The sequence below is a fragment of the Tinamus guttatus genome, unplaced genomic scaffold (genome assembly GCF_059628265.1).
Source record: "Tinamus guttatus ecotype Peru unplaced genomic scaffold, ASM5962826v1 Tinamus_guttatus_pri_ptg000051l, whole genome shotgun sequence".
NCBI classification, from domain to species: Eukaryota; Metazoa; Chordata; class Aves; order Tinamiformes; family Tinamidae; genus Tinamus; species Tinamus guttatus.
In genome coordinates, this window is record NW_028288585.1 from 1,281,042 (window position 1) to 1,305,324 (window position 24,283).

Below are 24,283 nucleotides of genomic sequence, written 5' to 3' on the forward strand. Positions count from 1 at the left end.
AAATAATTAAAACAAGTGGAAGTGCTTTTCATTATTATCGTATTAAGTGAGGTGAGTGTTTTCCTCTGTTCTACCTAAAAATCTATACATGTAAATCTTGCAGAATAACACTCCTGTGCAGAATATCTTTCTGTCACTGGGTCCTACTAAGTTTAATAATGTTTAGTCACATTCCTAATCCCTAGACTTTAGCCTAAAGACAGAAGCCCTTCTGATTGCTGAATAGTTATCACCTGTTTATGTACTGACTTTTTATCTCTAGTGTTTCACATATATTTATTATAGTTTGGCTTTCTCTTACCAATGTCAAAAGATCTTACACAATTTCTCTGCTTTGTGTATCACTTCAAGAAGCTAACATATTTCTTTTCTATTTTAACTTCCGAGAAAGAAGAAAGGCCCACAGCTTCTGAAGGACTGACAATATAGCTAAATAGAGTGCGAAAAGCATTTATGCCAATCTGATTTGAACAATCTTCTAATCAAAGAAGTGTAACTATGTTTACCTGGGGTTTTCTTGCCAGTATAGTTATGTCAGCTGAAGTGGAGTGAGAATATGTGTGATATTTTAGCCACTATTGCTATAACAGAAAAACTCTTCAGAGCAGATGAAGCATGGAATTCTCTCCTTGGGGGACCTGTGATTAGAAGCAGTGTCTTTAGCTGTAGAGGGTAGCAGATCAGACCCTCTAGAGCCGCCTCCCACCTTTGCTTGTGCCTGGTGTAATGAGGTCTGCTCCACCTAGATGTTCCCTTCCTCAGCCAGCAGCTTTCCCTGCAGCTAAGGCGCACAGCAAACTGCAGGGTCATGGGGAAGGAGGAGAAGCACAAGCACTGCCCTTTGGTTTATTAGGTAGGGGAAGCTGCTGCTATAGCTGCTGCTGCTGGGCTTTACCTTTTGCTGGCAGCTTGCTGAGGCTGTGCCGTCTCCTGCTGGAATACGACCGCACTACAGCCCGGAACGCGTTAACGCTGCGCGCTGCAGCCTGCAAGCGTCCTCTTACTGAAGCGGGAGTCACTGAGATTACAGAGGCTCACTAAATTCCTGCTGGTATGAGATCGATCTGCCACTCAGAAATAATGTTGTTTGAAATGCCTGCTTGCCTAAGAAGTTGCTCTAATGAATGCTGTCCACAAAGTAGCTCTGCACGTCTCCATACTTACGCAGATTTCATCAAACAACTCTTTTTGAAACTTACATGTGAATAGAAGACAAATAATGTATTCAGTCAAGCAGATTATGACAGTACAATTTTACCATCTATCAAATATGAAAAAGTGTATTTTTTATAAATGCTCTTGGATTCGGTTTTTGACATAAAACCATGAACTTAGACAATGATAAAGCAATTAGTGCTTATTTGTTTTTGTTTCCAAACTGCATACATTGCACTTGCAAAACAACGAAAAATTTTAACTGTTGCATATCTGTTCCCTGCTGTGTGCAGTCTAGCATCTGGAGGTCACAGACCATAAGTGTAGGTTTTTAAGTGTAGGTTCTTACTGTCTATATAGTTGTCAAAGCAGCAATTTGTTTCTGCAGAAGTGATAGGTATTAGATTAATGAAATGATTATTGTTAGGCTGAACAAGAAAATGCATTTGTAAAGATATTCTCATGTCTTTAAAAACAAAACACTTCTGCACTGACTACGTACATTGTCAGTTATAAAGTCACACTAAGTGACTAAGTGCCCGTCTGCTGCTGCTTGATCCATTACGGTTAGAAAAAGTCGTTATAAATATTGTACAATGTAGAAGAACCTACATTTCTGAGCCAGCTCCTGTTGGCAGATGAAGCACAAGGTTAGTGATTTAAAAGGTATCCCATTTCAGCACTCTTCATCTATAGCAGCACAGATAAGAGCGGTTGAAATACGGTTCCTCTGAGCGATTGATTCTCGCTGCTCTGTGGTGGTATGCAAAGCTTTTCAGAACAAATGCACAATGAATTCACTGCATTTTGATTCTACACAGTGCATTGTATTCCAACGGATTGCCTGATGAATATTCCTTCCTCACTACTTTTCGGATGACGGGGGCCACACTTCATAAATACTGGACTATTTGGCAGATTCAAGATTCTTCAGGAAAAGAACAAGTTGGAGTGAATCTTAATGGTCCAGCAAAAAGTGTTGAATTTTCTTATAAAGGACTGGATGGAAGTCTCCAAACCGCAACATTTTTGCATTTGCCTTTCTTATTTGATTCCCAATGGCACAAGCTCATGATAAGTGTGGAAGCACACAGTGTCACACTTTTTATTGACTGTATTAAAATAGAAACCTTGAACACAAAACCAAAGGGGAAAATCAGCATGGATGGCTTTGCTGTGCTCGGAAAACTTAAAAATAATCCTCAAATTTCAGTTCCGGTAAGTGTGAAAATCTTATATTACTGCAAAATGGGCTTTATAAGAACTTTGCATGTTATCATTTCTTTTTGATGAATGCATCCTCAAAAGTCTTCTGAAAGCAGAAATGGAAGAAAATAAATCCTTTGGCAGGTAAGTACTAGCTTTTCTTTTTCAATTTTGTACATATATAAACCATGTAAGGTAAGAGATGATCCTGGTTATGTCTAAGTTTCAGCAGCTTCCTAACATCCACATTTCTGTCATGGGCTTCTGCTCTGTCTGGATATACCACTTCGATATTCTCTTGCTTGTCTTTAACACAAAGCTTGGTCCAGAAGGATGTCTCAGAAGATGGGCTTGTGGCCTGTACTTCCCACCAAAGACAGAGCAAAGCGTTCACTCAACAAGCTCCTAGATGTCTCTCTCGTATGTGTTCACTAGCCACCACCTAGATGATTAACCTTGTATCTGGTACAACTAATATTTTAAAACAGTTAATAAAATGGGAATATCTCCAGCAAGAAAGAATCACAGTATCTTTTTGATCTGCTCTGATGCTCACATAAGAACTAAGAAATCCACCTGTAAGTCTCAGCTGCAAATCAGAGATTATCCTCAGAAGACTGTTGTGATTGCTGTGGTACCAGTGAGAGCTGGAGAGGTGGAGAGCTGGAGAGGTATTTCCTCTCTACCTGTGTTTTGAGTAGAATTGTTACTGCATTCTGTTAATGTTAAGTACATGGCAGTGTCCTTCAAGGATGAAAGAACAAGATGGAATTAAGTCATTTTTATAGTTCATCAGTTATCATTCAAAGTGTTTGTTTCTACTTTCAGCATGACTATGGAAAGATTCAGTAAGACTTAGGGTACTTCAAGAAAAAGCGCAAATCTCTGCATACGGCAGGTTTTAAAACAGGATTATGGTGCACATTGTTTACCAAAAAGAATAATGAAGCCTTGGAACAAATTATCAGGAAAGAAAGTTGATATTTAAAAATTTAATCCCATGAAATTTGAATTCAAGTTACCCAAAACTTAATCTGGATATCCAGAAATACACTTTAACTCAGTCAGAACTGAAAGGTTGACAGCAGACTCACTAGATTAAATGGCACGGCCTATATTTTGATGTCAAAACTGAAGATAATATTATGCAACCTGATCTTACAAAGATTTAGGAAGGCCACACAGTGCGAAAACATCATGAAGAAAATACAGAATTTTTTTGGACTACGAATTTTGAAATGGCTTTTTATAGTCCACAAATCTCTGCTTTAGTCTGTCTTTTTGGTTTCTCCTTAAATTGAGTAAATATTGTTGGGGATTTTCTAGGCTTACTCTTTAACTTGCTTGTCTATACTCTGTTTAAATACTTCACCAGTCTTGGTTATTTAATGTGTCTCAGGCACATTTTCTAATTTATTTCCACGCATTGTTAAGCTACATTACTTCCAGTGGCATAATTTTAAAAGGACATAAATTATGTGTTTCCTACTTTTTTTTTTCCCCTCTGGTATTCTGAGTGCTCTATTTATCTTGCAGAATAGGTCAACTTCTTATAGATGTGCTATAAAATGTGTCGTTTTAAAAGAGGTTCTTTATAGCTTGTTATTACTATGATGGCCTGAGAGAGCAAGAGATGAGAGTTCTATCAGAAACTGGGGCTTGCCTTTGAGCCTTTACAAGGATTTATTCCTGGATTGCTGGAATGTTTTATAGAGGGCAAAATTTTATATGGAATTACTGCTGCATTTTTTGCTTTTTCGATATAAAAGCAGTTCTTTTATCTAAAAGTAATTTAAATAATCCACTATAAGTACTAAGCAATACACATACATCATCATTTCAAAACCGAAAAAAAGTAAAAAGAACTTCGAGCTACATGTTTGTTATAAAAATGTAAGGGCATTTATTTCTTGTTGCTCAAATATTAACTGCTGTGAGATGATGTAAATCACCTTAGTGATCACCCTGTGACTTCAGAGGCACTACCCTACTCTGCTCATAACAGATGCTGATTCTTTGCTAGGATCGATCCCTGGTCGCTATGTAATTGACATTTAATGCTGCTAACTGCTGCGGTCACATGGCTTGTAACATCTAAGAGGAAGCTTCTTATCGGCCTTTCCTGAACAGAGATTAATTTGTACCATGACCCACATTATGCCATTGTGAAAAAAATATATATACCTTCATGCCTCTTTTTTTTATGGTACTGCTCTAGGACTTTGGAAAAGATAAGGAAAATGAGGCTTTAAAAAGCCATCATAGGGATGTAGGAAAATGTTTAAAATGCCTCTAGAATGAGATATGTTTAAATGGACATGGTTGATTCTTGGCAACTCAGGAGTAAATGTACAAAAATTAGGTAGCAGACTTCCCCTAGAACAAACATAGATAGTGATGAGATGCTGCAGAGGACCTTTATCTGAAAACTGGGCAGCTGAACTGCACTGCCTGGGATGGGATGTCTTTCCCTCAGTACCCGAGGGAGGCACGGGATGCCGTAAAATTTTTGACTAACCCCAGAAAAATGTCTAAATTTCTTTCAAGCTACGGTACAGCAGAATGTCTCACTGAATGTCTCTACTGCCAGTACTACTGCAGATGTGTAGGCCTCATTCAAATCTTACCTTAGGCTTTATCTTCCTCATTTTTTTTAAAGCACTAGTAAGACAAGTGAATTGCAGAGCTCTGCTGTTGGGATGTATCAAAATGTGGGCTTTTAAGAAAATTTCCGTCCAATTTTGGAGGACAAAACCATGAACAGATAGACATAAATAATCCAATTATCTATATGCACTGATGATGAAATCAAAGTGCAACTGAAATCCTGTAGGGATCTTGGAAAATGCATATCAAAAATAAAAGGATTTAATCTCCATAAATCTGCATTATGACTACATCATATTTTTCTGGGCTTCATCTCTGAGAACTCCCTACCTATATTTCATCCTTAGTAACAGTTTATATTTATATTGACAGAACACCTGCATGAGACATCTTCTTTTAAATCTGCATAATGTAATCAACAAGACGATTGTGAAATGCCTGTGTGGAGAAAGTTACCTTGATACTCAGGCCAGGCCATACCTGCTCTTTTTTCACTTTTCCTAAATGGACAAGAGGCCAGTCACCTTTTAATACATTGCCAATAAAAAAGGTTTTAAGTTTTGAAAAGTGAAATAGCTTTCACCTCAATCTTTGATTTACATAACCTCAAAACAATAGCAAAAGGGGAAAACAAAAATTTATGAAGCAACAGTTGTTTGAAAAAAAATATTAATGCTGTCTGACCAAGCCACAAGGAACTAAGAAATGTCAAATCAGAATCAGTTATTCAAACTATTTCATCTCTTTTCATATTCACAGTATGATACAGTGTTTTATAAATAATGCAAGATAATCTTTCTTCATAGGAAGCCTGCCTCACTTATGCAGGCTTTTTTGTGTCTTAATCTCATAAGAGTAATCGGGCCTTACTTAATGCTCACCATTGAAACATGTTATTGAACACAAAACAATCAGTCTTCTCACTGGCCATGCAACAGTATAGGAAAATAACATATGAGACACTAAAAGGATTTCCTGGTTTAGTGAGTCAACTCCATACTGCAGCAAGCATTTTATAATCCCATCCCTAAATTTATCATCCTCTATTACCAGTTATACTCAAACCTGAAAAACTGGGTTCCAATGTAAAAATGTGTGTGTTCAGTGGTAGTATTTTCTTCTGACCAAATATTGACATTTGGACAGTTGTTTTATCAAAGCTTCACCAATCGCAACATTTTCTCTTCTCACATGTTTCTCACCTCAGTATAAACAACCAAATAGAGACAAAAAAGGACAAAAAAAGAATCAACAATTGAGTATAAGCAGAATTTGTTGATGCACATACTGGCTGCTGGCAATACCTGTTGAAAGATGTTTTTGGAATACTCAGAAATTTTGTATCGCTATGAGAACCCAGATAAAGACTTGTTGACTTCAGTTACAGATGTCACTGATCAGTGTTTTTGCACAGCCTATAACCAGATATTTCATTTCAGGCATCTAAAACCAACCAACCAACCAACCAAACCAACCTCCAACTCAATAATGCAGACTGCTGTCATCAAATGTACCTTTCCATTTAGCAATGTGTCAGCATTATGTAAGAGTGAGGCAAAATCAGGAGTAGAATCCACTCATTTAGTGGCATCTGGCCTTTCCCACAAAACCACTCCTTTTTCTCCTGGACTTTGCCTTGCCCACTTCCCAAATTCCAAATCCTGCAGGATGTGGCACATTTCCACAGCCTTGCTCATGCTCTCTAGTAACTGAGCCAAGGATTCTGTAGCAAAAAGTATGAAATTACATAATTTCGGATTATATACAAATTAAGCTTCTACAGGCAATCTTAATTGTGGTATTTCCTAACCATTGAATGTATGAATTTCATTTTTAATATAATTTAGCAAAGTTTAATGTAATATTTTAATAGCAACAGAAAAAGTGGCAATTGTGTCAATTAGAACCATTCAATCCCAATTTAAATCAGAAATAGATTATAAACACCACTTTAGAGTCAATTATGAGACTCCTTACATAAGGACAGCCTAACAACTTAAATACATCCATAAGTGCATGACTTCCTTTCAAGTGAGCTTCAGAGACGAGTAATGATTCCTCACTCAGGAATCAAAATCTAGTATTTGGTCTGAAAAAAATTGCCATCTAGGAATCATATAGTCCAATTTTTATGCCTTCTTATGAGTCTTCACATTCTGTGCTTCCCTCTCCCCTTCTTTTTATTGTCGGATGGCATCCTGATCAATATTAAAATATAGCATGCATTCAATTCTTTCATATGTATATTAAGATATTCAGTTGTCTATTCTTGAGCAATGAGACTGTTTTTAAAATGAGAACTGGATAAAGGAGGTAAAGAATTGACTCTGCTGCTGTGGTGTCAGATAAGGCAGAACAGGTAAAAGAAACTGGAGTGCTGCCTCTTTTGTGCGCTGTTCACAGCACTCTGGGAACTGTGGTGTCTGCAAGGTAAATAGAAGAGCAGAGATGTGAGTGCAAGGGTTTCAGGGATGGCCGCCACTGAGTGTTTGGTAGAGATTTTAAAGGACTTCAGAAGCAAAGCATTCAGTAGCAATAGTGACTAATATGCGAGTAAGTGAATATAAGGGAGTTGGCAGAGAGGAGAACATCTTAGAGTGACAGTCTGCTTTCTGCCTCAGAACTTTAGAGATCTTTAAAGGGCATAAATTATGTTCAGAGATGGAAGATAGCTGTGAGACGTGCTAGAGGGAGGAAAGAAGGCAGCCAGGAAGCGCTGAGACATTATGCTATGGAAAAGAAGGTTCAATAACAAAAGGAGCAAGACTCAGAGAAGCAATGACATGGGAAGCAAAACTCCTGGCCTGCACACTTCTATTTCCAGGTTCTCAGAAAAAAAATATAAATAAATCAGGCTTTTCCACACTAGGACTCCGTGTTGCAACAACTGAAAGCTCTTCTTAGGACCTCACTCCCTGGGCAGGTATAGGTGCCTCTAAATTTTAACATCAGGTTGAGGAATCACTGGATAAACTACTCAGTGAGGGTTCCTAAGCCAAGCTGATACTATGTGATGGAAAGGTAAAAGAAAATCAGGGACTTGCTTAAAACTTAAATGCAATAAATATGCACAATGTCACAGAATCACAGAATGCTTAGGGATGGAAGCAGATAGAGATCTAGAGATCACCTAGTCCAACCCCAAATATAACATGCTTCTGGTACCTGAAATACCACAGGATACATTATATATCAAAAAACATGCATCTGAAGCCATATATTTCACCTATTCAATATCTTTCTGTCAAGGATATGCGTTTTTTAATCTATATAACACATCAAGAGAGACCTGGTTGCCTTTTCTGGGAAGAGGTTGTCTTAATTCTATGTCATTTTCCAACACTGAATAAAAATATTTAAAGATATGAAATCTCACAGATATATGTTTTTTAATTACAGAATGTTGCTAGAATCCATCTTTTTGAACCCCTAATGCTTAGACAATCTCTTTCTGACCTCAGACCTATCATTCTTCATGTGCATAACCATCTGGATAGAGAAAAACTTTTTCTGAATGTCTGTTCTGTAATAATACCATTGATGTGACATAATAGGAATGTACTATGAAGAAAACCCCACCTATGTTCGTAAACACCTTCCATAAAGAATGCTTGTGACAACTCTTCTGCTTAAATCCTACAAGAGGTACATGCCCCTGGTTTAAAATGCCTACAAGCTGTGGGGAAGGAGGAGGGAAGACAGGGAATTGCTCTGGAGCGAGCCCCAGTGGCAGAGTCAGACCATCCTCATGTTTGATGTCAAGTGCAGTGTTTCAGCCACAAAGCTGATCAGCGATTTTTAAACACCCACTGTCTAAAACCCACTGTTAGTTGATCAGTGTTCCTCCTGTTCCTCCTGATTCCTGTTTCTCCTGCAAAACCTTGCAATTGTGAACATATACACTGAACTAATGCGCTCTTTCTCTCCTTTGGCAGTTTGACATCCAGTGGATGGTGATTCACTGTGACCCGCTGCGACCCCAGAGAGAGGGCTGTGGGGAGCTCCCAGCCAGGGTGAGTGTGGTTTTCATCCTTGCACTCTGTATAGCCGGACTGCCGTGAAGCCCCTACCTCCTCTGGGGGCAGGAACAGCCAACAGTAGCCTCATTTTCTTCCTTATGGCCAGCAATGTCTATTTTTTAACATACCTGTCTGGAATTTGGTGTGTTTAGAAATCCAACACCACTCAGTGGCAGCCTTATTTTAACTCTTCCATGACTTTCTTACTTTTTTTTCCTACCAATTATGTGGGTCAGAGATTTTCAAACGTGTGCCTTGCAGAGAGGAGAGATTTTTGCAGATGCCTTGCTGCATCTGCCTTCCTTACTAGCGCCCCAAAAGTTTTACAGCGAAAAACCTGGCAGGGGGTGAAGGAAGTGCCCACAGCAACAACAGCAGGGCAAAGGGTTAAAGGAGCTGCTGTCATTCAATCCTTTCCTTTCCTTCCCAGCCTTCAGCTTTCCTCCAATCCCCACTACCCTCTCCAGGACCATTAATAAACCGACCTGAGGGGTGCCTGCAGTAGGGTTCACCTTTCAGCTGCTGGGCACACTTGGGCGGTTGGGGTTCAGGAGGCATCTGAACAGCCTCTAGACCATGGCACGAGATGCCCAGGGGACAGCCCTGCTGCCTCTGGGGCTTTTTCTACAAATTATCTGTCTCTGCCTAGCTCAAGTAAGTTTACTCTAACTTTAAACTCTGTTTTTCTCCTTTGCAGATAAGCCAGACAGAAATCGAGGTGAGTCTGGGGGAAGGGACAGAGCTCCGTGCTTGGGGAATGGCTCTGGGTGAAGTTTGCTCAGGCTACTGAAGGCAGCCTCCTGTCATGCCCTGCCCCAGCACGGGGAAGGGTTTTCACTCCCTTTCCTCTCTGCGGTTGCTGCATTTTTACCTCTCACACAACATTGGCCCTTTTATAAGGGCAAGGCGAGCTGAGTTCAGGGAGTGGGTGTCCTGTATGCGTGTTCCTATACAGGGCTGCCCTGGGGGCACCACGCCAGTGCCCAGGATTCACTTAAAAATATCCCCGGCTGAATTAGCACTACAAAGAGTGGTGTGGGTCGGAGCTGGAGCGCGTGGGGCCAGCAGGGGCTGCACACACAGAGGCCCGTTGTTGTCATGGCAGGAACTTGCTGTGCTTGTGCACGTTGCTGCTGTGCGATGAGATCTAATTGCTCTTTTTTATTTTTACCTCCTTGACAGAGAGGGCCCCCTGGTCCACCAGGCCCCCCTGGGCCACCAGGGCCACCAGGAGTTCCCGGTATTGATGGCATTGATGTAAGTGTTTCTTGTGCCTCCTGCTCCCCCTGCGCAGTCCTCACTGCCAGCATCTGGCCCTGAGGAGCCCTGGATTTGGGTGCCTTGGTTGTTGGGGTCGGGGTAGAGGGGGAGAATGAGGAGAAGGAAAAGGGCATTTCACATCATCCACCATATGGAAAATATAGGGCTATTTATTCCATGTAATCATCATGGTCATGTGCTGCGCTATGATTGCTTACTATGATTATTTGACTTAATGGGGTGCAGGGGTTTTATAACTCTAATCTCTAAAAGGAATTAATTATCACTCGTATTACAGCATGAGAAGCATTTGGGGGGATTATTCCTGATAGTAAGTGCTTTGTATTTACCGCCTATTCCTGTCAAAACTGTATGGGATTCTTCCTGTGAGTCTACAACAGAGATCGTGTGTGGGTTTTTTGTTTGCTTGCTTGTTTTTCTTCATTTCCTACAATAACAATCAGGTCAGGATTATCCTTGAATCTGTAAATAATTTTTTTCATGATGGACTGTGGTGCTCTGACACCTTCCTTTCTGTGTCTCGACAGGGAGAGAGAGGTCCCAATGGCCCCCCAGGCCCGCCGGTAAGAGACTTTGTCTACTTTGCATTACTTCCTGCACGAGCAGGGACACGGAGTTACATTTGTTCCTCCTCTTGCTGTCTGTGAAACATATTTAACTCTCCATTTGCATCCTGAAGGGACCAGATGGGGACCCCGGCAAAGCAGGATCCCCTGGCCTGCCCGGAGAGCCAGGAGCTGATGTGAGTACACAAGACTTTTTCTGGATAATTTTTTAGGAATAAACAACAAAAACTTGATTTTAGGATATTTCTGTGGGAGTGTGGCCTCCTTTTGAGGTTTCCAGCTTCCCTACAACTTCCAGTGAGGGCCAGCAGCGTGTGCCAGGGGAGAGGTGCTTTCTCCAGGTTGGAAGCTGCTCTTTCAAACAGACGGAACTGGGACAGAGGAGTCCGGGAAGAGCCACATCTGCCTGTAGCAGTCCCTGTGGAAGGGAAGGTGGCAGGGGCAGTGGGCTGGGTAAGGAAAAGTCACTTGACTGGGGTAACGGGAAGTTGATTTTAATTATTTTGTGGTCTTGCTAGCCTGTTGCTCCTGAAAAGGAGGGAATGGGAGGATCCAGTTGGTATAGGCAGGGTCATGATGAGTTCAGTCAGGAGGCTTTATATTTGTAACTGCTCAGCCTGAGCTGGAAGAAATATCACTGCGGCTTGTAAATATTTCTGTTGTGACGTTTTTATAGTTGCTGATCAATCTGTAATGGAAACAATATATTACAGCTTCTGATCATGAGAACCTGTGTGCCAAGGAGTTCAGTTGACTTACAACAGTAACCACACACATCTACTTCACAGCAGTATAACATAAAAATTCTAATGATACATATATCTAGTATGGAGGCCTTAGTATTTGGTCTACCGAGAAACTTAAGAGTTTATAATTGCAGAAAGCCATTTAGTTCAGCTCCTGATATTAAAGTGAATGGATATGTTTTTTACTCAATGGAAACTTAAGAATATTTTAAATTATGTTTCTGTTACAAACTATGATTTCAGCATGACCCTTATTCTGAACCTTCCACCCAAGCTTCAGCCACTGCAGAGCCTCTAGCTGCTAATGTGTCTACCTTCCTCTGTGCAAGCTGAAGAACTAGGGTTCAGGATCATCTCCTACTGATAGAATATTTGGTTGTATCCCTTGAATAACTTAATGACAGTAAAAGACACCTTCATACGTTATGGGAAATAATTGAGACCAGTGTTTAAAACCATTTCTTGCTAGGAAGTTAATGTTTGCATTAGCACTTGGGTATTATGCCAGGAGGTAGGCCAACAGATGCTTAGTTTACCTAAGTGGTAGAATATTTCTATATTTTAAAATGTAAAACAAAACAGATTCTATGTGGCAAGTTAATAGTATGAAGAATATTAAAAATGATATAAATTAAGAGACTTAATATTTCTAGAAGATTGCAATACTGTTTATGTTATTTTTTATCTGTTTTTGAAAGATATTTAGTGGAGATGGAGCTAAAATAGTCTTTAGGTAAACTGTTGAAATTCTAAATCTATAAGAGAAATTAGACTTGCCAAAACAGTATTTCATACCAACATATTCTTTTTTTTCTGAAAGCAATGCAGGGCAAAACCCCTTTGTATATGCAAAGAAGAAAACATAAGCCGACCATATGTTTAAAAATAATTACCTTCTATAGTTTTCACTGTAGGCATGGTTTTGTTTTCCTTACCATAATTCATAACAACAAAGCCCTGTGGAAAAAAATCTTTTAAAATTCACCTCAGCTCTTCATATTTGTTTGCACTTGCATGTTCCCTGGTATTAGTGGATGAATGAAACAATAGCAATAAAATATTCTGAAAGGATAAGCCTTTTTTTTTTTTCTGCACTTGAAGACAAAACATTGATCTTAATTGTGCTCCCACTGTGCATTCCACTTTTAATTGCTGTTTTAGGTTTATAGTACTTTCTCTTCTTTTTTTTAATTGGTAGAGCAGTTCTGGCTTTTTAAATCCTATTTTTCTTTCAAAAACTATTTCAGTGCTGGGTTTAATAGACTGAGTCAAAGTCCTACATAATAATTGCTCATAATGATCAACTAAGCCTTAGAAAGCAAATTGTCAGAGAAATCATCTCTTTGGGTCAACACTGAATTGCCAGAAGTACACCAGGAAAGGAAAGTACAGGACAAACACAAAAGCAAGGTTTTTCTTATGGAACTCTGGAAAGTTCTAAGCCAGAAAAGTTGGTTAAGATGTCAAAAACAAAAGAAAACAAAAGAACTCCATATGAATTCCCACTTACAATAACATGGTTGCCTTTTGATTTTAGCCAGATAGACAAGTGTGGCCCAAAGATAAACTTCAAGCTGAGCCTGGCGCTCTTGTCGATTTTTCATTCAGAGGATGGGGCCAATAAGGATTGTCCTAGTTTTATATAAATCCCCTGTAGCTGCTTCTTCCTCAAGGAGGTATGAGCTTGTTAGTTATTCCTAACTGCCCCATGTAGCCATTGAGAAGCTTGGAAGTGTAAATTCCTTCAGCAGCTTCTGATGCGGACTAAATCTGGTCTTTAGTCTGAGGTCATGGTGGGCATTGCTTCAGTAAAACCACCAGCCTGAGGGAAAAGAGGTTGAAATATAAATTCTGTCCTTTAATAATGGCTCGCAAGAAGGAAGGGGAAAAGCTCTCCTCAAGGTGGCTTCTGATACTATTGCTGAACTGCTGTCTGTGTTTTCTTCCTCAGTAGCTAATATTTCAGCATTTTAGTGAAACAAAGTAGGGGAAGATGATGAGAAGACTGCATGTTCTTCAGGAAACTAATTTTCATCCTTTTATGACTTTCCAGGTGCAGGTCTGTATCCATTCTCAGGATACAACCATTTGTAATAAACTGTTTAACTGGTTGCCAAGTCAGCCAAGAGTCCAGCTGGTCCATGTATCTGTGACTTGAAAGTGTATAGTGCTAACCCCCTCTCCAAGTGATTATAACTTCCAGTTTTAAAAATAGGACCCAGAATTTAAAATCCTGAGCAAAGTAGCATATAGTTGATAGGATGATTGAGGCTAAGTGTCATTAAGTTCTTGTCTGCAGAGGATTCACTAAAACAAAATATGGCCTGATGTGTGGTGAAGGTACACGGAATCCCTGAGTGAGTCTGTGGGAATTGATTTAATAATGCATAATTCTTATAGATAGTATGAAAATTCAGTTTCTGAAATGCATATGTAGAGAAAGGGAGAAAGAAGGCTTCTGTGAAAGCCTTCCTCCTTGAGTTATTCAGATACTCCGCTGTTCTCTGAGAATCTTCATAGTTCTTCCAGTTTTTCAAACCCGGGCAGTACCCGAATGTAAATTAAGAGTTGTATATTTGCTCCACTTGTGCATGTGGATGGGCATATGAGTTATATATATGAAGTTTTTTGCAATTGCTTATTTATATCATGTAATAGATTAATTATTCTAGGTGTCTGAATGTTTTTATTTGAGATTAAAAAAACAACACAAATAGTCTTCGCGTTAACATTTTGTATCTTACTTCCACAGGGACTTACAGGCCCTGATGGATCACGTGGAGCAACAGGACCAAAAGGACAGAAGGTAATTTAATTGTGGATTTTCTTTTTTTAGCAGCACTTTTTTTAGCATGCAACTAATGCAATGCTGCAGTGTTTCCTAGAATATTAAAGCACATGTAGAATACAGATGTTGATCCTGTTGGGCCCTTCCTACATAGAACCCTCAAGCAACAATAAGGGAGAGTGGCATTACATCAGTGACATTAAGACTTACTGTCTTCCATAATCATAAAACTCTTTCCATCAGGTTGTGCTGTAATTATATCACTGTGGGAAACCAGTATTGAAACTTGAGTTCGTCAGACAAACAAAATGTAGCAAAACACATAAAAAGTCATAGTGATCTTCAGATGCTGTTAGATGGCGTAATCAATGCTTTTGAACTATTTTGAGAAAAGAAAGACCTGATGTTGTCTTTTTCATATTGAATATTTCCTTTATATAAAGTCTTACTGAAACTAGTATAGTATTAATCAAAGTGAATAATGTTTGTAGAATATGTTCACCAAGAATATGTTCACCCATAGAAAGACAGGAGCATCTCCCTGTATGTTGCATAGAAAACCTTGTGCTAATGCCTCTTGAAAGACTGCGTTTTTATCTTTCTAGGGTGAGCCAGGACTGCCAGGTGCTCGTGGATTTCCAGTAAGTAATACACTATACAAAAAGGCTTTTTATCTCTTAACCATCAGTATGAAGGATTCCTATTGCTAAATGTAGTGAAGTATGAAAATATTTCTGAGGTTTCAAAGAATTCATGAATTTATGTAAAGAAGCTTTCTTTTCTTCAAATCAAAATGTGCAGATTGCATTACTGAGGAGGGCATGTTCAGTTTAGATGCTGTAAAAATATAAAGGAGTATCTGTGATGTGGCTGCATATTTTGGAAACATAGCTACTGTTGCATTCCATCCTTTTGTGCAAATGCTCTGGAGACAGGAGAGTCCATGTTTTACGTGGGTAAATTTATCTAGTCTTTTATATTTCAACTTCTGACCATGTGATTAAAATTTGGAATGACTGGAGTATAAATGCAGTATAGGAGTTCCAGTACTGTTCCATGTGCAAATAAGATAAAATATAGAACAGGACACTCAAAAAGTGTCCTTTCCTGCCCAGATTTACATGCAGATAGATACATACATTTTTGGGTAGCTGTAAAGGATTGTGAATCTCGGGAATTTGCAGGTCTGGATGGTAGCTGGCATGCAGAAACTCAGTATATAGGAAGCTATGAAAATCTCAAATAAAATGGGTACTTGAACAATGTGAGTGGTCTAAAATTGTAATATGGCTGCACAGATTGAATTGATTTAATGAAGAATTAGATTCCTTTTGGAGAAATAGTTGGGATTAAATAGAGAATGTATAGTATTCCAAGATAACACTCTTTTTCATTAAATTCTATAACTTTGTTTGTATCTTTTTATTTTTTGATACTTACCATTAACTTTCATTACATTTTTATCATAGAATCATTTTGATATGCAGCCATCTAGGAAATTGTATTATTATTCTTGAAGAGGTTACATGGAAGACTTGTGCATGCTTAAGATGAATAGTCTGTGTGGACATTTTTATTTAATTTTCGTAGATGCATGTTTCTTACCTGGAAATCTAGAGCCTGTAATAAATAGATTGTACTTTATAATAGCTGCTCAATCTGTAGACTCATTAAAAAAGTAAAGTTCAGTCACAGAAGGTAACAAAACAGAGGGAACTTCTGGGTAGACTGAAAGGCCTAATTTTGACTCTAGTTAAGGAAATAAATTTCTGGATTATTTCAAATAGATCTTAAAAATGTAGATGGAATGAAGACGCAGGTTAACTTTGCCAGGTTCAGTATTCTGATGATATGGAAAAACTGTTTTTTGAAAGAACTACTGAATGTGAGGGAAAAATGGAAAAATATAAATTGAATTACTGAAGTATTAGAGCTTGAAATGTCTTAGGAAAAACAGTTGAACTCAAAAAGGAACTGAGAGTTGGGGGAATTATACGTTATTATCTCTTCATTGACAAACCAGTGTGAGACAATAATGTAAGAGCCTTCAGGAAAAGCGGGTGTATAAAACATTAAAAGAGGGCTAGTCTCAGCTTAGAAGTGGAGATGTTACTATGAAAAAGCAGCCAACTGGACTACCTTGTCAAGGCTGCTGTGGATTCCTTTCAGAGTAGCATTTATCTGATTTGGGTCTTTTTTTGTGACCATATTTTGAGACTATAAAAGAAATAAATCTCCTCTTACAACTTTTAGAGCTGTTCTGCCCCTGAAACAGCTGGACTTTCTTTAGAACAGATCTGCAGGACTATGTGTAACTATGAGATAAGAACTGTTAGGTCTTTAAGGGTGAGAAAAAAGATGAATTTATTGGAGCCATCTCATGATAGTATTGAAAACTATAATTTCCCTGTTGATGATTAAGGTCAGATGCATCCTATTTCTGTTAAGGTTGACATATGTTATGTTTTAGGAAGGAGTCCAGATTTTCTAGTTCCATGGTCATTAACCTGTGTATTCTGAAACCATATGTAAAGATCAATGCCCAAAATAAATCCATTAGGTAAATTATATATAGAGAGGCTTTTCTTTTGATGAATGGCTTTAGAAGGCTGAAGAAATAGAACAGTTAAGTGAAATTTTCTCAAAATGGCTAATACAAGACTTCTTGACTCTAGTGAGATTAAACTTATTTTTCACTTGAGTAATGGAGCTAATCTCCAAGTCAAAGGGTGGCAGTGGTAGTGATGAAGAGTGATGGTTCTAAGTCTCAGTTTCAGAGGCCTTTTGAGAAGCTTTTACTAGAAGTGAGGAGTGATGGAGCTGTTTAACCTTCCCCATCTTGTTTGGCTTGCTCAGTGACACCTCGTTCATTAGAAGCATAATGAGCACCCTTAGTAGCTGCATAGTAGCTGCGTGATTAATTGAGTATTTGGATACAATTAGCTTTCTGCACTGTGCCTTAAATGCAGTTAGTGACCTTTTGGAAGTAGAGGAGTCTCTTTGGATGCCTGTCTGAAGACCTCATTTCTCACAGAAATAAGCTGCTCACATTAAAATGCTAGGTGCAGACAGAAAGTCTGATGCTTTGGCTACAACCTTCATTAATTATAAATTATTATCACTGTTTTTCAAGCTCATCTAGTGCTTTTTCTTTTTTTTTTTCCCAAGTTATGACTTCAGAGTAACTGAAAAAACGATGTTAAATATCTGAAGTTTTATATACATTGTTTGCTTTTCTGGTCCTGCCACATATTCTTTTCTAGAACGTGTCCTGGGTATCTTCAGTTTCTTCTTTCCTCTCCCTTTCCCATCTTGTTTCCTGATTCATCATTTGCTTTCATTTTATTCTCTTTGTTTCTTCACTTTTGCTGACAGTGTCTCAAATGACAGATTTAGAAAATCAGTATGACAGATTTACAATGTACTCGAATACCTCAGATAAATTCATTTAGTTTGCTACCAAATATACTGACGTCTCTCACTGGGCCCAGGTAACCCTAACTGGGGCTGCTACGTTCAGTGCATTTGCTACATTTTCGGTTCATTCTATCTCTGCTGAGGCCTCGAGTTTTCCTATTGTTGTGCTGCTAGAGTTTTGCAGATCTGATATATGAGGAGGATTGTAAGTACTTGGAGATATGGAAATTGGAAATAATGGCAGGTGGGGAATGTTGATTCCGTGTGAAGGACACTCAAATGGGAACCTGCAAGCAGTCAGCTTCCTGCATCCAGGGATAGGTGGAATTGTAATAATTATTGCAGATACATCCTGTTAGGAAAGATTTGATTTGTGTCGTGAAGTATAGGCATTTATAATATAATACATTGCAGCAAGTCACTGTTATGTAGTTGGAAAGGAATTACAGGCATTAGACAAGAAATTGCGTACTTTCTGCTGTGGGTAAGTGGATAAAATGTAATTACCCTCTTAAATGTTTGAAATTTTAGTAAGTTCTCTAAAGATAACCTTGAAGATAAAATCCTGTACAGTATTTTGTGGTTTGTAAACTTCACTCAGCCCAGGGTTTTATTACATCAAATGTCCAGAACTTTTAAACATTTTTATAACTTTATGAGCCAACTGCTCCATATACTCCACTGGTACTGTTCTTCTTAAAATCATACACTTGCTTGAGTAAAGCAAGATCGGGGACTCTGTTTTCTTAAGGGGAATGTATTTTCCAAGTAGGCAGAAGAGTGTTTATATCTTGGACATTTCTCATTAAAATGGTTCAGAGAAATATTCATGGAAAATTTATTTGCATTTTGGAGGAGTTTTGGAGGTTGGTGCTCTTTCCAAATCCTAGTTTCACAAGTCTAGACTGTGGGAAAGCACTCCCAAAAAATCTTTTTTAGTTTTTTTTCTCCTCTTAGTATTCTAAATCCTAAGTATTCTGTCCTTGGCAATCATTGGACTGGGTATGGAATCCAACGCCTTTCCCCCCCGCAAAAAATATCTGATCTTTTTTTTTTTTTACTTCACAGGGCAAGGGGCTTCTTAGACCACCTGTAAGTATCATTTTCTACAATTCATAGATATACTGTTCAATAAATCAACGTCCTTCAGTGAAGAGACTACTGTGTTAATGCTGATGTTCTATTTCTGTTATTTATGCTTTCTTTTCTAATAATGAAGTTATTAAACTTTGTGATGTATTGGGCTAGAATACTCATGTCTGACAGGGTGAATTATTTTTTCTCCCTCCTTGTTCCTCTTTTTACAGTCATTATATGATATAAAGTGCTATTTAACAACATTTTGACAGGGTCCAGCTGGTGCAGCAGGACTTCCCGGTGAAGTAGGCCGTGCTGGCCCACCTGTGAGTACTACTGTGTTTGCTAAAAGTATAGATTTTGTATAGATTTTATTCAATGGCCACAAGCTACCTTTAAAGAAATTGTGTAATTACTGTGCCATCCGAACTTAGTTTGGGCTATAACAACACTTGAAAACATAAGGTTAGTTCCTTCACTAAGATTGCTGTTAGAGGAAAGACTGTGTTTGGTGAAATTTATCAGAAATAACAATTAATGTCAAGAATGAAATGTTTCATATAATGTTTCATACCCTTCTTCGAGGAAAGCTAAAATAAAGCAAAGCAGCCAGAAACAAAGGAGATATAAGAGTTAACATGACACGTTGTGCTTTAGCTTTACTCTTGTCTTCTCATTTCTGCTGTATGTTACATGATTGCATAATAGAAATGCAAATGTAAAAGGCATTGTTGGCAATTCTGCTATTGAAGTCGTATTGTGCGATTATATCCTGCTGACTGCTTAGCATGTGCTTCTGAGGCTACTTCATGACTATTGTGTGGTATTAATATATATATACCTGCTGGTGTCATTACTGCTATCAATCAATTAGAAAATTATTTTACCTTTTTTTAGGGAGATCCAGGAAAAAGAGGAGCACCAGGACCACCAGGACCACCAGGTCCTCGGGTAAATGATTATCTTTCTTTAGTCAATATCTGAGTTATATACGATTGTTGCAGCTTGACCAAAGCTTCTCCTGAAGTCATACAGCTGAATGTCAACTTTAGGATATCCCCAGGCTACAGTAAATCATAAAATCTACAGATTCATGCTCAAAGCCTGGAGTATGTCTCCTGCAGTTATAACAACATTTCACTTCCACTTAGATAGCAAGTCGCTACTCCTTATATATATGGTAAAATATATAAAATATGTTTTGAGAAGTAAACAGTCTAATTTCTGTAATGATGTCCTCCTAGCTCTGCAAAGTCTTGAGCTGTAACTTTTACATATTTTCAACTTGCCTGTGAATGTCACTGGGATTACCTCATTACTGGGATTACAAAATCTGTAGAATCTTGTTTATCTGGAGAAGAAAAACGTTAATATTTGTCCCATCACATTTAGTAATATATGCTCCTGGGTGAGTTAAGTTCTAATACACTTCTTGCAGCCTTGTGGCTTCCAGTGGGTATAAGAAAACTTTACGCTACTGCTTTGCCTCTCTAAGAGAGTGACTGTCCTTTCTGGGCCTCTCTGGAAGGGGAAACTTTGTCCTGCCTTTATCTTTGTGATGTGACTGTTTACTTGCCCAGAGAGGTAGAGCTGAGAGTCTGGCAGATGCATCACAGACTGGGAGCTGTAAAATGCATATTGCTGTGGAATGTAAATGTGGCATGTTAATGTCTCTTTGAAAACTGTATTTCCCCACTGCTGGACATAACCTAAATCCATATACTTTATATAGACCATGGTTCTTGTTTTCCTGAAAGTTGCCAGAGATTTTGCAGGTTTTTTTTTTTTTTTTTAGAAAATGAAATCATATTTTGAATGGTAAAGTACTTAACAGTATTTAGGAAAAAAAGTAAAAGGCAACTCTCAATAGTGATGTGTGTTGATTCTATTCAGAAACAAAATTATCAATTAATTTCCATGGTTCCGCCAGAGTTGATGGCATTAAAGCCCCAAAACAGCCTCTGCTTCCTTGAAACCCTGCTGTGGAAAGGGCAACAGGCTTACGCCTTGCGCTGCCCTGTGGTTCCCTCTAGAACTGGCCATGTCCCATCCACTGGGGCTTAGTTGATCCAAGTGCTACTGAGAAATTATATTTCTCCTTGTTGTACTTCCCAAGGAATTATTAAATTATTAAATTAGCTTCCAGGAAATATGTTTGATTTAGTGTGAGAAGTGGACTTCCCTGCACTGAGTTCATCTCTTCATACACAGATCTCTAATCCATTGCAATTCTGGTAATGGACACACATATCACTCATCTATCAATACTAATAAAATTATTTTCTGTATAAAGATTGGAGATTGGAATCTTGATTTGAAATGGATGGTAGTGTTGTTTTTTTGAGATATCCTTACAGAAAAATTGTTTTAGGTTCTTTTTGAATCTGCGTATTTGGATAATGCAAAGAATTATTTTTTTTCCTTCTGCACACTTTTCTAAATAGTGAAACTCAAAAAAAAAGTTTTCATTGAATGAAAGGCTTAAGGATACCCTTTTGTGGAAGTAGTATGAAGCCTTGCTGCAACTGGCCATCAGGTTGATTACAGATATATTAGTAAGACAAATGATAAGTCTTGATAACTGAAAAACATTTAGACAATCTGAATTCCTGAATAACCTCTAGTTTGAATTTATAGCTCAAATATATTTGCTTTATATTTAGTAGAAATATCTGTTTTATGTAGCTTATAAAATAAAAGCTTAATTTATCAGGAGAGTTGATCAAAGCTAAAGGATGGGCTTTTGCAGGTACCTGGAAAATCCTAGATGTTAGATGCTCTTTATATGGAAAATACCTTCGGTTAATTGTACTTCTGATTCCAGCTTCATGCAGTAAAATTTCTGCTTTCCATTGCTGTATTGTCTCATTGGTCAGATCTGGGTTTTTGTTGCTTGTTTGTTTGTTTTTACTGACTTTGATAATTTCATTTACTTTAGGGAACAATTGGTCTGCAAGATGGTGACCCCTTGGTAAGATGCTTGTGTTCATTTTAACATCATCTCAGACAGCTTTATCCCGGCTACGTGGTACTAACTATGTGGATGCTTTTCAGTGTCCCAATGCTTGTCCACCTGGTCGCCCAGGACATGCTGGCTTAATGGGAATGAAGGTAAGAGAATCTCTTTTTTCAAGACTTTCTTTACAGAGATACTATCTGAAAGCACAAGAGAGGGGACTTGCTGGCTTGACAGATGGGCAGTTCACTGTTCTTTTCAATAAATGCATCAGTGTGGATGCTTACAGTTACTTCAGCTCTGTCAAAATATTTTCCAGTGGTTGAAATCTCTTATTTCTATAATCTTTAGGGTAAAATTTATATGATGTTGAAAGGATTAGAATATGTTCAGAATAATATGTTAAGAATATGCTAATGTTCACTTTCCAGAATGCTTGTAATCTGATGACCCCGAAACTCTACATACTCCCCCAGATCCTTAGTCCTTTTTTCTTTCCACAGAAGACCTGTAATTGAAATTGAAATGAACACTTTTTGAGTGTCATTTTATCTGAGATCTTCCATGTATTCTTTGCCTGATTTCTGGGAATATTATTGGCCTGAGAAAATCATTAGGTGATTACCTGAAAAGTAGTAGTAATCTGTCTTGAAATAGTGAAATATTAGATCTAGGAACATGTTAGATCTTTTGGACGTTGGTGCTGCTTATTTTGTTTTATTTTTAAATGTGCAGTGTGAACTAGATAGATGAGGTAGCATTGGCAAATGAGGTTTGTACAGGGGCAGAAAGATAGTTCTAAGGAGTATCTGTTTTGCAAAAGTCTGTGTTTTAATTTTGAATAATCTCTATTTTGTATTTGTTTACTTTTATTTTAGGGGCAGAAAGGTTCAAAAGGAGAGTCCGGTGAACCAGGAAAACAAGGCTATAAGGTAAGAAAAAACAAAATGCACACAAAAAGAAGGAGAAATTATAGTTGTTAGCAAGCTAGTAGTAGTTTAGCCTTGTCTTCAAAGCAACTAAATAATTCTCAGAACACTTCATTGCTTGTTTTCCAGGATGCATGAGGAGATACTGCTTATCATAGTACTCTGCAGTAACAAAAGACACATCTCTATTATTCATTCCCAATTTCTCTATATTTTTTCTGGCACAGAAGTTAGGACAGCAGTAGTCCTTTTGCTTTTTCTTTTGATCATTTAATTTCAATTATTATGAAACTCATTGCAAGAATTGAAGTGAGATTTATTAATCAGAAATCATCCAAAGATTAGGTACAAAAGAATTCTGTGGATTTACCAAGGATATTATTCTGTGTCACAGCTGAGTAGCAAGGAAGAGTGAGAGGGAAAAATGTATTTTAGGGGGAAAGGACACAGTATAAGATTCTCATCTTAGGCAAGATTAGAAGCAAAGAAATATAATAGTTATAAAGAGGCCAAGTATGATTCAGCTGGAAGACTGAACTATGTGCTTCTTTAAAGGCTTTTCAACTGAATTGACATTTATAAGAAAAGTGGATATTTGCAATAAATTATCTTTTTTAATATTGAGATATTTATAAGGAAAATTGAGTTTTGCAGTGCTGTGGTCCATGTTTCAGTGTTTTCATCACAGGGCTTTTTTTTTCTTGCATAGACATTCTAAACCTTTTGGAATATTAGATCACCTTGAAAGTAGGAGAAAAGTTTTTGCAAAAAGCCAACTCTCTACTCCTGAGTATATTGAGAAGAATACTAATTTATTCAAAGAAACTTCCCCCCGCCTCCCTCTTTTTTTCTGAAGGTTGAGCTGCTTCAAAATCCCTCTATGCAATTTAAATTGGCAGGAAATAATGTAGTTCTGGTAGTGTGTACTGCCACTGTATGAGTGAGGCTGTCGCCATATCTAATTGGTGTTTGGACAGATAAGGTCACTAGTTATTATTTTAAATTTCAAAAAATTCTGAAACAGGGAGTGCTGATATGGTAAAGAGCTACTGACATATCCAATCCATTCACATGTATTATCATAGCTTCATTCTCTTAAAAAGACCAAAGAAACCTACAATATCTTTACTTTATACTAGGATTGCTTTGAAATTGCTCTTTTGCCTTAATAAGACAAAGCAATATGAAACTAAATTAGGATCTGTCTATGTTCTGGGAATATCACCTGACTTCACTAGGATTTTCTACAAGGAAGACATGCTGATAACAGTCAGTAAGCAGTAAATTTACCTTTTAGGATGACAGAGCGTTATCCATGCTATGGGTTGGCAGCAGATGTATTCCTTTTGTTTTCCCAGGGTGAAGAAGGAGACCAAGGACCCATTGGTGAAGTTGGAGCTCAAGGCCCTCCAGTAAAGTATTTCCTCTTAATTAGCACTACCTGTTTATTTGTCCTATCTATTGTCTTCTCACTGTAAGCAAATGTATGTTATAAAAATTGAACATACCTACCTTTAATTCTGTCATATTGCCTAT

At 38.0% G+C, this 24,283-nt stretch overlaps 1 protein-coding gene across 1 annotated transcript in view; it reads left to right on the plus strand.

The window, feature by feature from the left end:
- Positions 1 to 24,283, plus strand: part of COL9A1 (collagen type IX alpha 1 chain) — a 59,239-nt gene that overhangs the window by 5,874 nt on the left and 29,082 nt on the right. Inside the window, exons 5-19 of the mRNA XM_010224080.2 lie at positions 1,977 to 2,373; positions 8,904 to 8,981; positions 9,685 to 9,705; positions 10,170 to 10,244; positions 10,796 to 10,831; positions 10,948 to 11,010; positions 14,333 to 14,386; positions 14,974 to 15,009; positions 18,854 to 18,877; positions 19,135 to 19,188; positions 19,760 to 19,813; positions 21,801 to 21,833; positions 21,917 to 21,973; positions 22,697 to 22,750; positions 24,106 to 24,159. Coding sequence (XP_010222382.2) covers positions 1,977 to 2,373; positions 8,904 to 8,981; positions 9,685 to 9,705; positions 10,170 to 10,244; positions 10,796 to 10,831; positions 10,948 to 11,010; positions 14,333 to 14,386; positions 14,974 to 15,009; positions 18,854 to 18,877; positions 19,135 to 19,188; positions 19,760 to 19,813; positions 21,801 to 21,833; positions 21,917 to 21,973; positions 22,697 to 22,750; positions 24,106 to 24,159 — 1,090 coding nt within the window. The remainder of the gene's footprint in view (positions 1 to 1,976; positions 2,374 to 8,903; positions 8,982 to 9,684; positions 9,706 to 10,169; positions 10,245 to 10,795; positions 10,832 to 10,947; positions 11,011 to 14,332; positions 14,387 to 14,973; positions 15,010 to 18,853; positions 18,878 to 19,134; positions 19,189 to 19,759; positions 19,814 to 21,800; positions 21,834 to 21,916; positions 21,974 to 22,696; positions 22,751 to 24,105; positions 24,160 to 24,283) is intronic.